General features: G+C 44.4%; 1 protein-coding gene across 2 annotated transcripts in view; it reads left to right on the top strand.

Moving 5' to 3' along the window:
* pacsin3 (protein kinase C and casein kinase substrate in neurons 3) overlaps positions 1-17,355 on the top strand; it is a 98,503-nt gene extending 81,148 nt beyond the window's left edge. For both annotated transcript variants that reach the window (XM_084337356.1, XM_084337355.1), the window contains 2 exons: positions 7,413-7,633; positions 15,246-17,355. In XM_084337356.1, the coding sequence (XP_084193482.1) occupies positions 7,413-7,633; positions 15,246-15,364 (340 nt within the window). In that variant the 3' untranslated portion in view covers positions 15,365-17,355. The remainder of the gene's footprint in view (positions 1-7,412; positions 7,634-15,245) is intronic.
* The last annotated feature ends 246 nt before the right edge of the window (positions 17,356-17,601 follow it).

Raw genomic sequence — 17,601 nt, 5'->3', positions numbered from 1 at the left:
TTAAATACTCAGGCGAGGCAGGCCTTTACAACGATGGCATGCAACACTAACCCCGCCCGCCCGTTCATGTGTAACAACCCCCCCCCCCCCCGCTACGAGGGCCATTTCATGTATGCACGAGGAGATATAATAATGATAAACTAGCGTTGATTTCAGGAAGATTCGATAATCGGGCGAAGAATGACAATGTGATAAGTGTATTCCACTAAAACGCTATTATCGCGTCTTTTCCTGGGATTACTAAGAATCACCAAAACTATACTCCTATTCAAAACGGTATAAAACGGAAATGTACGGATGAAAAAACAATCTCTTTTGTACATGTTGACTGGAAGCAACTCACTGACAATCGACGGGTGTATTAGACCCATAGCTATAATATAAGATATATTTTAACTCAAGCACTCGCAAATTAGCACTCGCAAATTTGGCATTCTAAAACTATATCCATTGAATAAAGACCTGGCGCTTTATGTGTTTAAGATGTGTTTAAAGGGGCAGTTCACCCAAAATTAAATAATTAACATAGTTCCCCGCTTACCTGCAATCTATCCATCCAGATTGTTCCAGTGTGATTGTACTTTAATGTAGATAGATTATACTTACAGCTAATGACTATCATACTAAACATGTGCTTTCAATTAGTACATGAAAGCACATAAGTACCAAACATATTGTTTTCCATTTTATTGCTAGAGATTAATGATTTGTTTTTGTTTTATTTTGTTTGTATTTACATGTTCCAAATAAAGATTTAAAATCAAATACTCTCATATATATAATATATATGAGTAGAAATATATTTTAACACATTGTATATACTAAAGAAGAATATACTTTACTATAACTTACTGGGATGCGTCTATACTTTTACCAACAAACTTCCAGTTCTGCGTTCGCGTTCTGCGATCTGATTGGCCACTGACGTTTCTGGTCATGTGACATGTGCGCCAATCGCGTGACGCCCGTTTCTGCGCCTATTTCCGCCTCTTAACAGCCTGCAAACTACCTAACGCCTAGTCATATCACTGGTTAAGCTTAAGCGACTCTTTCGAAGTTGGTTAAGGTTAGAGTTTGGAATCAGGGCTGGTGTTCTATTGCCCTGCTCTAAGACAAACTCTAACCTTAACCAACTTCGAAAGAGTGCCTAAGCTTAACCAGTGATAGAAACAGGCATCACACGATTGGCGCAGATGTAACATGACCAGAAACGTCAGTGGCCAATCAGATCGCGGAAAAATGCAAGTTAGTTGGTTAAAGTATTGACGCTACTGGGATACACAACCCTTACTAGTGAACACAACCCTTAGTAGTGAACACAACCCTTACTAGTGAACACAACCCTTAGTAGCTCCCACATCTACCATGTCCACACGTATATGGATATTTTTTTTAAACACAGTATTTTATCTGCATGTATTGGTGTGTGTGTGTGGGGGGGGGGGGGGCAGGCAGAGGAGAGAGAGAAGAGGGAGGGAGGCAGAGGAGAGAGAGTGAAGAGGGAGCGAGGCAGAGGAGAGAGAGTGAAGAGGGAGGGAGGGAGGCTGGCTTTGACCGGGAACTTGGCTGCCGCTAGTGTAGAATATCCCTGAAAAGTAGGCTATTGTTACAAAACCGGTTTAGTAAAAGGGTCCTTTATAAATGTGTTACTGGCACGAAAGTAAGACGTCCGTTGACAAAATAGTAACATTCCTGGGCATAACATCCATATCGTTCTTTTTTTTCTTCTTTTTATAATATTGATTAGTAAACCCAGTAAAGTGGTAGCCACCTTTCTTCCCAAATGGACACTATTATGAATTATTAATATTATACTAATATTGCTATTGTTAAGAAAGCTAAGTCTCATGAGGCACTTGTGTCACATCCTGGTTGTGGCTTTGGGATCTGTGTGTGATTTCTTCCTGTAGTGTAACATTATATTATGACACAGTGGTTACTGCTGCCCCCTGCTGGTTGCTAAAATCAAACAAACAAACAAGCTATTTCAGGTAATCCACCTAAACCTCCCTTGAATTACTTAGTCATAGTACATAGTAGGACATTCAGAGAAAATGAACATGTGTTAAATACAAATACAGTGCACTAGAGTATTTCATACGTATGAGTATATCTGTTCTGTTTGATGTAGGCTACTATCAGAATCAGAAAAGTATTTATTACCAAGTAAGTTTGCACATACAAGGAATCCGTCTTGGTCATTTGGTGCATCAACATTTACAGACAATATCAACACTTACAAAGCAAGTAGAAGTAAATGAATAAAGTAAATTGAAGTAGAATAAAATGGAATATGTAAACGAAATAAGAATAAAGATACAATATAATATAATACAGGACAGGGCTGTACAATTGTGCAAGATTGTTGTAGACTAAACAATATTAGATTGCCAGTGGTTCCCTCAGGTTCTGAAGTTGTTTTAATTTATTGAACATATCCTTAATTTATCCAGGAAGGTCCTTGAGATACAAGATCTCTTCTCTTCAAGATCTTTAGTTCCTCATAAAAATACTTTCACATAATACAACAACATACAAAACATAAAGGCTACACAAGGGAAACAGTAAAAGAAGATATATATATATATATATATATATATATATATATATATATATGTATGTATGTATGTATGTATGTATGTATGTATGTATGTATGTATGTATGTATGTATGTATGTATGTATGTATGTATGTATGTATGTATGTATGTATGTATGTATGTATGTATGTATGTATGTATGTATGTATGTATGTATGTATGTATGTATGTATGTATGTATGTATGTATGTATGTATGGATGTATGGATGTATGTATGGATAGTTATATGGATAGATGGATAGATGGATATATGTATAGGTAGATATATGTATAGATAGTTATATGGATAGATAGTTAGATAGATAGATAGATGGACAGACAGACAGACAGACAGACAGACAGACAGACAGACAGACAGACAGACAGACAGACAGACAGACAGACAGATTTATTTATTTTTAGATTTGTTTTATTTGTCCTTGGGAGGAAACAGTCTTCCACAGTAGATAACACACAGTAGATAACACACACACTCACACTAGATAACACACACACACACACACACACACACACACACACACACACACACACACACACACACACACACACACACACAGTAGATAACACACACAGGAGATAACACACATACAGTCGATAACACACACACACACACACAGTAGAACACACACACACACACACACAGTGTCACGTGCAACACTAGACATGTTTTGCAAAACATTAAATGTCTTTGGAACCGTTTGTGATAAAGCTTCACCTTGAATTTGATCTGAATCTACTACTATGGAGTTTATTTTAAAAAAAAAGTTACGTTAAATATTGTATACTCACACAAAGGTAATTTATGATGGTGACTTTACACTGCACCAGAAATAAAGGGTGGGTTCCCCTGAATCATAAAAGGTAGAACACTTGATACCGACTCAAAGAATAAGCTCAGAACTGGCAAAAATACAACCCTATGTCCAGGCAAACCTCTGTCTATGTGGGCTTTAGGGGGTCAAAAGGTGACTTGTTTAAAGCTTGTATGGCTGTGGGAACAAAGCTCTCGCTAAAACGAGCCTTTCTGCACACGGATAGTCTATACCTGCTACGACCAGAGGGAAGGGGGGTAAAGTGCTGGTAGACTGGGTGGTCTGGGTCATGAATGATGGTGAGTGCTTTGTGGAGTAGAGGGCCGTACAGGCCACACCAGCAATATCCCTTAACACAGTCCACTTCAAGTCAAGGTTATGTAACACCGCAACGTGTTTCCTTCAGGGCGGTTTGTAAGAGACCTTTTAAAGCTACTCGAAGGAGGGGGTGCTTCTAAGGTAGCGGCGTTTTAGAAGAAGAAGATTACTTTATTGTCAATGTACACACGGCAATTCCTCATATCCCTCCTAGTGACACATACACACAGTCCTCATGTCCCTCCTAATCACATACACACACAGTCCTCATATCCCTTCTAGTTACACATACACACAGTTCTCATATCCCTACTAGTTACACATACACACAGTCCTCATATCCCTTCTAGTTACACATACACACAGTCCTCATATCCCTTCTAGTTACACATACACATTACACACACAGTCCTCATATCCCTTCTAGTTACACATACACACACAGTCCTCATATCCCTTCTAGTTACACATACACACACAGTCCTCATATCCCTCCTACTTACACATACACACAGTTGCAACACCAGAGGCGGTAACATCCTAGATCACTGTTACACGCAATTTAAAGGTGGCTACAAGGCTCATTCTGATAGTGGCTTTGGTAAATCAGATCACGCGTCAATCTTTCTTTCACCAAAGTACAAACAGAGAATTAAAAGTACTCCTGTAGTCTCGCGAGAGGTGCAGAAATGGGATTTGACGTCAGAGGAGACGCTCCGGTCTGTGTTTCACTGCACAGACTGGAATGTGTTCCGCGACACAGATAACATTAATGTCTACACGGAGACAGTGCTGGACTATGTTTGTACTAGGGTGGAAGAAACAATCCCCACTACCACAATGAGAGTTTACCCAAATCAAAAACCCTGGGTAGACAAATCCGTCCATGAAGCTCTGAGAGAGCGCACCAAAGCATACAACGACGGCCTAGTGGCAGGCAACATGAATGACCACAAGGTGGCGCGATACAACGTAAGGAGGACAGTGTCAGAGGCCAAACGGCGCTACAGGGATAAAATTGAACTCCAGTTTGAACAAGCTGACTCTAGAGCTATGTGGCAGGGGCTCAAAATGATGACAGACTACAAAGGCGCCTCCCTCAAACTGAACAGTGACATCTCCTTAGCAAATGACCTCAATACCTTCTATGCAAGGTTTGATGCTGGTAATAACAACACCAGCTCACAAGCCACGGCAATGGGGGGGGGGGGGTCGGCTGCTGATGGAGGCGCAGTGTTCAGGGTAACAGAGCATGAGGTGAGGCGGACCTTTAAAAAAGTGAATATCAGGAAGGCAGCAGGTCCGGACGGCATCCCCGGCCGCGTCCTAAAAGTCTGTGCCGACCAACTGGCCCCAGTATTCACTGACATATTTAACCTGTCCTTAGAACAGGCTGTCATCCCCACCTGCCTGAATAAGTCCACTATTATCCCTGTACCCAAAAAATCCAAGCCTGCTTGCCTCAACGACTACCGCCCTGTAGCTCTCACCTCCATAGCCATGAAGTGCTTTGAGAAGCTAGTAAAGGGCTACATCTGCTCCTCCCTCCCCATCAACATGGACCCCCTGCAATTTGCATACCGCCCCAACAGGTCCACGGAGGACGCCATAGCCCATGTGCTGCACACAGCAGCATCACACCTGGACAAGAGGCAGGGGAACTATGTGAGAATGCTATTCATCGACTACAGCTCGGCATTCAATACCATAGTCCCCTCCATACTCATAGCCAAGCTCAGGGACCTGGGCTTGGGCTATGACCTCTGCCAGTGGGTCTTGGACTTCCTGACTGGCAGACCCCAGGTGGTGAGAGCAGGCAACTGCACCTCCTCATCCATCACCCTCAACATAGGGGCCCCCCAGGGCTGTGTTCTGAGTCCCCTCCTCTACTCCCTGTACACACACGACTGTGTGGCTCAGCGGAGTAGCAATACAATCATCAAATTTGCTGACGACACAGTGGTGGTGGGCCTGATCTCTGCCAACGACGAGAGGGCCTACCTGGAAGAGGTCAAGGTCCTGGCGGGATGGTGCCAGGAAAACAGCCTCTCCCTGAACGTCAGCAAAACAAAGGAGATGATTGTGGACTTCAGGAGGACGGGGGTCAAGGACTACAGCCCCCTCAGCATCGACGGGGCACCGGTTGAGAGAGTCAACAGCTTTAAGTACCTCGGAGCCTACATATCCGAGGACTTGACATGGACCACACACATTGACAGTGTTGTGAAGAAGGCACGACAACGCCTCTACTTCCTCAGGCGCCTAAGGAAGTTCCAAGTCAGTCAGAAGATCCTTAAGAACTTCTACTCATGTACAATAGAGAGCATCTTGACCGGCAACATCACCTCCTGGTTTGGGAATAGCACTGCACAAGACCGAAGCAGACTACAAAGAGTGACACGTTCAGCCGAACGCACAATTGGAGGGGGGCTCCCCACCCTCCAGAACATTTACAACAAGCGTTGCATGGGCAAGGCTAAGAGAATCATTAAAGACTCCAGTCACCCGAACAACTGCCTCTTTGAACTGCTGCGGTCAGGCAAGCGATACCGGAGTCTCAAGGCGAGCACAGAAAGACTCAGAAGAAGCTTCTATCCCCAGGCCATCAGGCTGCTAAACGAACAATGAATGAACACTACACAACAACAACCACCAAACGCACATAGCACACACATCCACACGCACACACTCACTTTAAACAAACACACTGTAGCACCCACTCCACACACTTTATAGCACACACCCACTTTAAACAAACACACTGTAGCACCCACTCCCCACACTTTATATTTATTGATGAAGGATTGCACTACAACTCGTACACCTTACTGTAAATTGTACCTAAAATTGTACCTCATCCCATTTCTGCTTTGCACTAGATAGTACTGTACATTAGTACACTGCATAGTATTGTATATTATATGGTAACTCAGAACATTGTACATATGTCTATACCGAACACTGTGACCTCATTTTTCTTCTTCTAAATTACATGCTATATTATGTTATTTGATACTATCTTGTCTAGCACAGTCTCTGGAGCGTAACAGTAAGAAGCATTTTGTATGAAAGTATTCTGTACTTCTGTATGACAACTATTAAAGAACTTGAACTTGAACTTTGATATGACATCACAAACTGCAGTAGTTCTGAACAGCTTGCTTGTTAATCTGAAGATTTAGGGATGTTCGATATTGTCTTTTTTACCTATACCGATATTGTCCAACTCTTAATTTCCGATACCGATATCAACCAATACCGATATATGCAGGGTCCCCCCCCCCCCCCCCAGGTAATTAACATTACATATCTCTTGTCATGGAATTAACACAACATTATGCATACTTTTGACAATAAATAAAATCATAATTTGTTCTTACTTGCTTGCCTGGGCAAATAAAGGTTAAATACATGTAAAAAATTAAAATATATATATTTTTTTAAACCGATACCGATAATTTCCGATATCACATTTTAATGCCAATATCGGCCGATAATATTGGACATCCCTACTTGGTATGATTCTGCCATTTTCCAACATATTCCTAACATGCACACACACAGAACCATTGTCTACTCTGTACACATTCACCTCCACCCCCTTTCACACACAAACGCACAAGTACGTACTGTACAAACAAGCCCTCTCTCAGCCCTCTCTGTCTCTTGTGTCGTTCTCCAGGGTGAGGGACTACTCGTCGGACTGGTCAGATGAGAGTCCTAAGAAGGTTCTCACAGTCAACGGCGTGGGGGCGGCGGAGGAGACTGAGGAGGAGGAGGAGGAGGAAGAAGAGGAGGAGGAGAAGAAGAAGGAGGAGGAGGAGGAGAAGGTAGAGGCGGTGCGTGTTCGTGCACTCTATGATTACCATGGCCAGGAAGCCGATGAGCTCAGCTTCAAAGCAGGTATTAATCCCTACTAATGCTCATTACTAACCGTTTCAGGTGTATACGTTTTTTCAGAATGGCCAGTCGCCATGGTGACGTCGTCATTGGAGCGTCGAGTCCTCGAAATTCGAGTCTAGACTTGAAATATGATCATCACTCACACGGCGCACAAATGTATAACGCGCGTGCACACAGAAACGCACACTCTTATACTTTAGGGCTCATATAAATGGTAAATGGTGCATTTATATAACAGCTTTTATCCAAAGCGTTTTACAATTTTGTTCCTCACATTTTACCCACTCACTCGCACATTCACACACCGACGGCGGAGCGACCATGCAAGGTGCCGACCTGCTGTTGTATTTACTACTTTCATTTTCACTCCGACCCTTAATATAATGACGTGAGTGTCTTATTTGTTTCAGTTTGGAACTCATAAACACCACTAATGGTTCTATAAAGTAAACACCATGCGATGGCATGTGGACAGAAAACAAGACCCTGAAAACAGACTGAAAACTAATTCACTTTACTGGATGAAAATAGTCAAACCGAAGGACGTGGCTTCTGCAAATGTCCCAAATGTAGCTACAGTACCAGCCGCAATAATGGAGCTACCAGCAGCAATGATGTAGCTACCAGCCGCAATAATGGAGCTACCAGCAGCAATGATGTAGCTACCAGCAGCAATAATTTAGCTACCAGCAACAATAATGTAGCTACCAGCATCAATAATTTAGCTACCAGCAGCAATAATGTAGCTACCAGCAGCAATGATGTAGCTACCAGCAGCAATAATGTAGCTACCAGCAGCAATAGCTACCAGCAGCAATAATGTAGCTACCAGCAGCAATGATGTAGCTACCAGCAGCAATAATGTAGCTACCAGCAGCAATAGCTACCAGCAGCAATAATGTAGCTACCAGCAGCAATAATGTAGCTACCAGCAGCAATAATGTAGCTACCAGCAGCAATCATTTAGCTACCAGCAGCAATCATTTAGCTACCAGCATCAAATGTAGCTACCAGCAGCAATAATTTAGCTACCAGCAGCAATAATGTAGCTACCAGCAGCAATAATGTAGCTACCAGCAGCAATGATGTAGCTACCAGCAGCAATAGCTACCAGCAGCAATAATGTAGCTACCAGCAGCAATGATGTAGCTACCAGCAGCAATAATGTAGCTACCAGCAGCAATAATGTAGCTACCAGCAGCAATGATGTAGCTACCAGCAGCAATAGCTACCAGCAGCAATAATGTAGCTACCAGCAGCAATGATGTAGCTACCAGCAGCAATGATGTAGCTACCAGCAGCAATAATGTAGCTACCAGCAGCAATGATGTAGCTACCAGGAGCAATAATGTAGCTACCAGCAGCAATGATGTAGCTACCAGCAGCAATAATGTTGCTACCAGCAGCAATAATGTAGGCAGCAATGATGTAGCTACCAGCAGCAATGATGTAGCTACCAGGAGCAATAATGTAGCTACCAGCAGCAATGATGTAGCTACCAGCAGCAATAATGTAGCTACCAGCAGCAATGATGTAGCTACCACCAGCAATAATGTAGCTACCAGCAGCAATAATGTAGCTACCAGCAGCAATAATGTAGCTACCAGCAGCAATAATGTAGCTACCAGCAGCAATGATGTAGCTACCAGCAGCAATAATGTAGCTACCAGCAGCAATAATGTAGCTACCAGCAGCAATGATGTAGCTACCAGCAGCAATAATGTAGCTACCAGCAGCAATGATGTAGCTACCAGCAGCAATGATGTAGCTACCAGCAGCAATAATGTAGCTACCAGCAGCAATAATGTAGCTACCAGCAGCAATAATGTAGCTACCAGCAGCAATAATGTTGCTACCAGCAGCAATAATGTAGGCAGCAATGATGTAGCTACCGCCAGCAATAATGTTGCTACCAGCAGCAATAATGTAGGCAGCAATAATGTAGCTACCAGCAGCAATGATGTTGCTACCAGCAGCAATAATGTAGGCAGCAATGATGTAGCTACCAGCAGCAATAATGTAGCTACCAGCAGCAATAATGTTGCTACCAGCAGCAATAATGTTGCTACCAGCAGCAATAATGTAGGCAGCAATGATGTAGCTACCAGCAGCAATAATGTAGCTACCAGCAGCAATAATGTAGCTACCACCAGCAATAATGTTGCTACCAGCAGCAATAATGTAGGCAGCAATGATGTATTTATGAGCAGCAATAATGTTGCTACCAGCAGCAATAATGTAGGCAGCAATGATGTTGCTACCAGCAGCAATAATATAGGCAGCAATAATGTAGCTACCAGCAGCAATAATGTAGCTACCAGCAGCAATGATGTAGCTACCAGGAGCAATAATGTAGCTACCACCAGCAATAATGTAGCTACCACCATCAATAATGTAGCTACCAGCAGCAATGATGTAGCTACCAGCAGCAATAATGTAGCTACCACCAGCGATAATGCTTAAAAAATAGCTTTAAATTATTTATTTGAAACCATTCTGCTCTAATATGTATCCATGTTAAATGTGGATCATGCTGAAATTGGAAAATCTAGCTTTTATTTTAGGTCACTCGTCTAATGGTCACCTAATGATCATCAATTATTTATTAATAATATAAGTCCATTTGGAAGATTCTTTCAAACGTACAATACATCCCTAATTCTGAGTGAGTGAACATTAAAATCGTCATTGAATCTATGTAAGACAATGTGACCGCGTCGACCGCAGTGAATCGTATCGGCCGCACAATTTCTCCCTGATATCCTAGCCTGCAATGGTAAAATGGTAAAGAACTAGGACACTGTCGTTCTGCCTCAAACAGTCTTGTTTCATTAACAGTAGGATCGTGTACAGTACATAAACAAACTGTCAAGTAATCTCCTCAAACAGCCTTGATATGGTCAATGGGTCCTCGTTTGAAATGCATTCAGATTAGTAGCACGTGCCTCAAAATGTTTAAACTGATCTATTTGGGAGCAATGGGATCCCAGTTTCTCCTCAGACGGTCAATCTCGTAGAACGCTGCTCCTGTGTAGAGAACACAGCTCTGTTAGAGACTGAACACTTACACCCAGGAACCTCAGGTACGCATTCTTGTTAAACGTAGGCACATGTTGAATGTTCTTTGGGATATTCAAAGAACTATAGGATTACCCAGATTGCCAAATACCTGTAATTATTTGATGGACAAACCTTGGTTATTGGTCGATCTGTCATTTACAGGGTTTTGAATAGTTCTCTAAAAGATATAGCTCAAATGAACATTCAAAAATGGTGTCACAAGAATGCTGTTCTCTGGTTCCTCTTAACTTGAGTGATTATCTTTGCGATAATCGTATGTTTCCAAACTCATTCCACGCTCATCGGCATGCCAGGTAAGTGGACATTGTGGGATTTCCCACCATGTCAGTGTTTTGCTTCTGTGTTTTGTTGAATCACTATCATGATGTCTGTACTGTACTGTTCATGTTACCTTATCTGTGGTTGGTGCCAAGACTATTGACACGTTCGATTACCGGCGAGTTTCAAGTCTTGTTTTATTTGTCACATTTAAGGTACATGCACATGATAGTGAAATGCTTGGTTCTGTATGAGCCTCCTGAGATTGTGCTTCATACAAGTAAAAGAGGGAATGGGTTCTCACCAGTTGAATGATTGGTGGGGTGTATTGACTGCATGGCCCTACATGGATCATTAACTAGTTAGCTACTGTTTCAAAGCAAGGTTAAGTAGGGTTTAAACTGTTAATTTTAGACCTTTACCAGCTGATGGTTTATTTCTGTTGGCAACCTGGCACAATAAATATGTTGTTGGGGGGGGGGGGGGGTTGGTTTATGTGGAAGGGGGTGGTCAGAGGTGTGTGGTGGTGGTGGGGGGGGGCGGGTACCTTGACCCTTTCACTACCACACTGCAAAGGGTTAACCTTACGCTACTTTCCCTGAGGTCCATAGATGTCCCTAGATACCAGATAAAAACATGCAAATGTACCTTGTAGTTGTGGAGCTATTCTTAATTGACTTGGGTATGTACTTTTAGGCACATTTTCTGAAAATATGGCTAGGGTTTAACAGGTTAAGTCAATCTAAGTACCGTACTTTTCGCACTATAAACCGCACCTGAATATAAGCCGCAGCAGCTAAATTGAATGATGTGTACATATATAAGCCGCACTGGACTATAAGCCGCAGGTGTTTTAATGTTTAATTACCATATGTAATTAGCATTGGGACACAATACAGTCGGACAAATAACAAGAAACTCATTTACAAGTTGTATTAAGTTTAGCAAATAAGGGAACAGATAAATAACATTTCAATGCAGTCAAAAATATATATATATTTAGATTTGTACATTTTCGGGTTTGGTCACGTCGAGTCACATATAAGCCGCACCGTTATATAAGCCGCAGGTTCGAAAAATGGGGGGAAAAGCCGCGGCTTATAGTCCGAAAAGTACGGTATTGTTCCTTGCAACAATATTATAATCATTTTGGGATCGATTTTTTTATTTAAAATATACCGGTTTGAATTAAAAACATTGACAATAGTATTACAAAAACATTAGGACTGTCGATCAATAAAAATGCAAAGCATGATTTGCTTGTGTAACATCGAGTTAATGCATATTCAGAAATGCATCTGTAGGGGCTGCAGTAATTAAGAAATGCATTGGGGAAAGTATTCGGGTAGTATTCATAAGTACTGAATGGTGACCCGAGCAGCGTTAAGTAGAATTTGTGACAGAAATGGAGTGGAGAATAGACCAGATGACCAGAATGGAAAGATGAGAAGAGACTATTTTGAAGAAAAGCATTTCTGGTGACGCCCTGACCTGAGGGGAGCTGGAGGGATCTCTACTGAGGGGAGCTGGAGGGATCTCTACTGAGGGGAGCTGGAGGGATCTCTACTGAGGGGAGCTGGAGGGATCTGTACTGAGGGGAGCTGGAGGGATCTCTACTGAGGGGAGCTGGAGGGATCTCTACTGAGGGGAGCTGGAGGGATCTCTACTGAGGGGAGCTGGAGGGATCTCTACTGAGGGGAGCTGGAGGGATCTCTACTGAGGGGAGCTGGAGGGATCTACTGGGGGGAGCTGGAGGGATCTCTACTGAGGGGAGCTGGAGGGATCTCTACTGGGGGGAGCTGGAGGGATCTACTGAGGGGAGCTGGAGGGATCTACTGGGGGGAGCTGGAGGGATCTCTACTGAGGGGAGCTGGAGGGATCTCTACTGGGGGGAGCTGGAGGGATCTCTACTGAGGGGAGCTGGAGGGATCTCTACTGAGGGGAGCTGGAGGGATCTACTGGGGGGAGCTGGAGGGATCTGTACTGAGGGGAGCTGGAGGGATCTCTACTGAGGGGAGCTGGAGGGATCTACTGAGGGGAGCTGGAGGGATCTGTACTGAGGGGAGCTGGAGGGATCTCTACTGAGGGGAGCTGGAGGGATCTCTACTGAGGGGAGCTGGAGGGATCTACTGGGGGGAGCTGGAGGGATCTGTACTGAGGGGAGCTGGAGGGATCTCTACTGAGGAGCTGGAGGGATCTACTGAGGGGAGCTGGAGGGATCTGTACTGAGGGGAGCTGGAGGGATCTCTACTGAGGGGAGCTGGAGGGATCTCTACTGAGGGGAGCTGGAGGGATCTCTACTGAGGGGAGCTGGAGGGATCTCTACTGAGGGGAGCTGGAGGGATCTCTACTGAGGGGAGCTGGAGGGATCTACTGGGGGGAGCTGGAGGGATCTCTACTGAGGGGAGCTGGAGGGATCTCTACTGGGGGGAGCTGGAGGGATCTACTGGGGGGAGCTGGAGGGATCTCTACTGAGGGGAGCTGGAGGGATCTCTACTGAGGGGAGCTGGAGGGATCTCTACTGAGGGGAGCTGGAGGGATCTGTACTGAGGGGAGCTGGAGGGATCTGTACTGAGGGGAGCTGGAGGGATCTCTACTGGGGGGAGCTGGAGGGATCTCTACTGAGGGGAGCTGGAGGGATCTCTACTGAGGGGAGCTGGAGGGATCTCTACTGAGGGCAGCTGGAGGGATCTCTACTGAGGGGAGCTGGAGGGATCTCTACTGAGGGGAGCTGGAGGGATCTCTACTGAGGGGAGCTGGAGGGATCTACTGAGGGGAGCTGGAGGGATCTCTACTGAGGGGAGCTGGAGGGATCTCTACTGAGGGGAGCTGGAGGGATCTCTACTGAGGGGAGCTGGAGGGATCTACTGGGGGGAGCTGGAGGGATCTGTACTGAGGGGAGCTGGAGGGATCTCTACTGAGGGGAGCTGGAGGGATCTCTACTGAGGGGAGCTGGAGGGATCTCTACTGAGGGGAGCTGGAGGGATCTCTACTGAGGGGAGCTGGAGGGATCTCTACTGAGGGGAGCTGGAGGGATCTCTACTGGGGGGAGCTGGAGGGATCTCTACTGAGGGCAGCTGGAGGGATCTCTACTGAGGGGAGCTGGATTCTCTATAGAGGGGAGCTGGAGGGATCTCTACTGAGGGGAGCTGGAGGGATCTACTGAGGGGAGCTGGAGGGATCTCTACTGAGGGGAGCTGGAGGGATCTCTACTGAGGGGAGCTGGATTCTCTATAGAGGGGAGCTGGAGGGATCTCTACTGAGGGGAGCTGGAGGGATCTCTACTGAGGGGAGCTGGAGGGATCTACTGAGGGGAGCTGGAGGGATCTGTACTGAGGGGAGCTGGAGGGATCTCTACTGAGGGGAGCTGGAGGGATCTCTACTGAGGGGAGCTGGAGGGATCAAGTGATAACGGGGCTTGATGGGTCCCTGGAGAGAGAAGCCCACGTTTGAAACGGCTCAGTCCAACTTGGCTCAACCGTGCTTAGCCTACAGCAAGGCCAGGACAGAGGCCAGGTAGGACAGACACCAGGCCCAGGTAGGACAGACACCAGGCCCAGGTAGGACAGACACCAGGCCCAGGTAGGACAGACACCAGGCCCAGGTAGGACAGACACCAGGCCCAGGTAGGACAGACACCAGGCCCAGGTAGGACAGGTAGGACAGACACCAGGCCCAGGTAGGACAGGTAGGACAGACACCAGGCCCAGGTAGGACAGGTAGGACAGACACCAGGCCCAGGGCAGAGGACAGGTAGGACATATTGCAGTTCAGTGCTGGTGTCGTCCACTTTAAAGGACCATACCGTTAATGGGGATAAACACCTTAACACCAGTCACACGTTGTGTTATATTTATTTTATCTTCTATTCGTCAAAGTTACTTGATTTGTGCTGAAAAGCAATTTACACGTCTGCCTTTTTAAAGTGAATTCACACGTAGAGCAGAGAGTAAAATAGTCCCTCAAGAAAGCCATGTTTTTTTTAAGGAGCGATGTCTCTGTTGGCGTGACCAGGAGATAATTTAGGGTAGGCTTATTACCATAACGTGATAAACCTATATATATTATTATTTTTCTTTTTTTATATATATATGTTTTTGTCTATAAAAACACAGTTCTTCCTCAGTTAAATGGTGTGGAAAACGCCTGTGTCCCTCCTCTCTCTTCCTGTCCCCTGCTCTCCCATCTGCTCCTCTCTGCCTACTTCCTCCTCTTCCCTCCTCATTTCCTGTTTCTCCCTCCTCCCCCCTGCCTCCCCCCTGCCTCCCTCCAGGAGAGGAGCTGTTGAAGCTGGGAGAGGAGGATGACCAGGGCTGGTGTAAAGGACGTCTGAGTGGCGGCGTGGTGGGCCTCTACCCTGCCAACTACGTCCAGGCCGTCTCATCTTCCTGACGTCCCGCCCCCTCCCGTCACCCGGCCAATGGTACTCGAGATCCAGACACGAGGACCGCTCACAGGCAGACGTTCTGCGCAGACATCCCCACTGGGAAACCGCACGATTGGCTTTGGTGATTGGCTGTGATAATCGCCGCTCACTCACAATTTCATGAGCATTTGGTTCAATGTGGACCAAAACGTTAGTTTTCATTAAATAATTGTCTTTATTAAGCTCCTCTCCCAACACACCTGCAAAAGAAATATTGGATGTGCAAGTTCTTCTTCAATTGCTAGGATTTCTACCAGTAGAAAGTCAACTCATGTTTCCCTGCCAAACTAAGAGGGTTAGAGGGGGGGGGGGGGCTGTAATTATCACCTCAAGTCACGTTATTTTTAGAGCATGTTTTGCAAAAACTGGTTTGAAGATGCTTTACAGGAGAATAAAGTGAGGAATTGATTCCGGAGACACATTGACCACAGCAACCAGAATACACACAGAAAGAGACTTGTATCAGAAGTGAAAAGACACAATTAGAGGTGTCCCAATCAGAAGTAACAGTGCCTTAGAAGAGGAAGCCAGAGATGTCTGTGCTATGCCGCACCCTGCTGTTGACTGGGGATTGAGAGCCCTCTGGTGGACCGATCCTCTCATTACAGCTGGCCCAGCTCAGATGATGACCTGGTACTTTGACGCTTCTAATCACTTACAGTATTTAACTGGAAGTGGTATCTAGTAGCTCGCCTGGTACCTGAAGTAGACTTGGGTATATGTAATATGCATATTTGATATGTTTTCAAACCGTGTGGGTTGGGTACAAGGCACTTGGTTTGCCACAGACACGACAAACTATGCTTGACGAGGCAAATCAAATCAAGTTAAGTATTTTGAATGTTTGACTATTTCTTTTTTGCCTGTGTCCAACATGCATTTTATTTCTCCCATTCATCTAGATTGTAAATGATAAGCCGTACCTGGGATATACAGTAGTAGTTATGTATGACGGTCCATTCCTATCCTTGTTTTGTTCATTCTTTTCATGTTATACACTTGAATGTTTTCTCTAGCCATATGTTTAAGATTGATTTGATTTTCAATACACTGTTTCTTAGATATTTTTTTTTGAAGATTAGAATTTTTACAGACAGGCAAACTTGCTTTATAATTTATTCCTGCGTTGAAATCATTTTAATCATCTATTGTTTTCCTTATGAACTAAACTGACTAAATGGGGAGCGCATGATTTAAGAGGCTAGTGGGTCATGTGACCTGTGTGGGAGAAAATTCGTAACTTGTTTTTTTTGCATGGCTGGACTGGGGTCAACTTGGTACCAAAACAGTACATATAACTCTGTAATAAAAAATAAACATACTTTTTTGAGTGTGTATTGTAAAGATGCCAGCTTTTCACTTTCATGTTTTGGTGAAACGTTCTTTTCTGATTTGGAAAGTTGATCCCAGCCATTGTGTACGTGGGCCGTGTGAGGAGAGAGGGAGACTTGTCCCCTCCTATTTGCGTATAGACCACCGCAACACTTCCGGTACTTTGAGGAGAGCGCGGGGGGATTAATTGAATTAATTTGTATTCAAGGCTTGACGTAAGTGGTTGTAGCTACGGCTAGCTCCCCCCTCACAAGCTCCATGTAACGCGGAAGTGCAGTGGTCAATTCACTTTGCCGCCACGGAACAGATACGGAAGTGACCGTTCCCTTCAATGTTAAAACGTCGCCATAAAGATCCCATTAAACACCTGAAATAGTCGGGCAACAACTGGCAGAACAGTAACAGACTATCGGAATTACAAGCTCGTGATGTACCCGGTTGATTTTCTCCGACATAGTTTTCGTGTTTTGAAAAGTATAAATAAATTATTCATCTGCTCATTGGAATGAGTTAATAGCGATGTAAGAAGATAAAGATGGCGGCAAAGTGAATAAGGCAAATGGTCGCGCTGAACAAGCGTGACGCGAGGCTATACTCTAACGGGAGCAGAGCTGGAGTTAACCAATGTAGGATTCAAAATAAACACTTGAACCAAATCTCAAAGCTACTGTGGTGTATCCCTTCTATTCCCTCGTCTTATTAGAAGTATATTGCCAAGTAAGCTTGCACATACAATGCATTTGTCTTGGTCGTTTGGTGCATCAACATTAACAGACAATTAAAGTAGAATAATCAATATAATATAGGACAGGGCTGTACAATTAAGGTTTGTAGTAGAATATATACATATATATAATATAAATTCAAATTA

This window comes from Notolepis coatsorum (assembly GCF_963971535.1).
Source record: "Notolepis coatsorum genome assembly, chromosome: 20".
Lineage (NCBI taxonomy): Eukaryota > Metazoa > Chordata > Actinopteri > Aulopiformes > Paralepididae > Notolepis > Notolepis coatsorum.
This window is presented reverse-complemented; position numbering and strand designations above follow the sequence as displayed.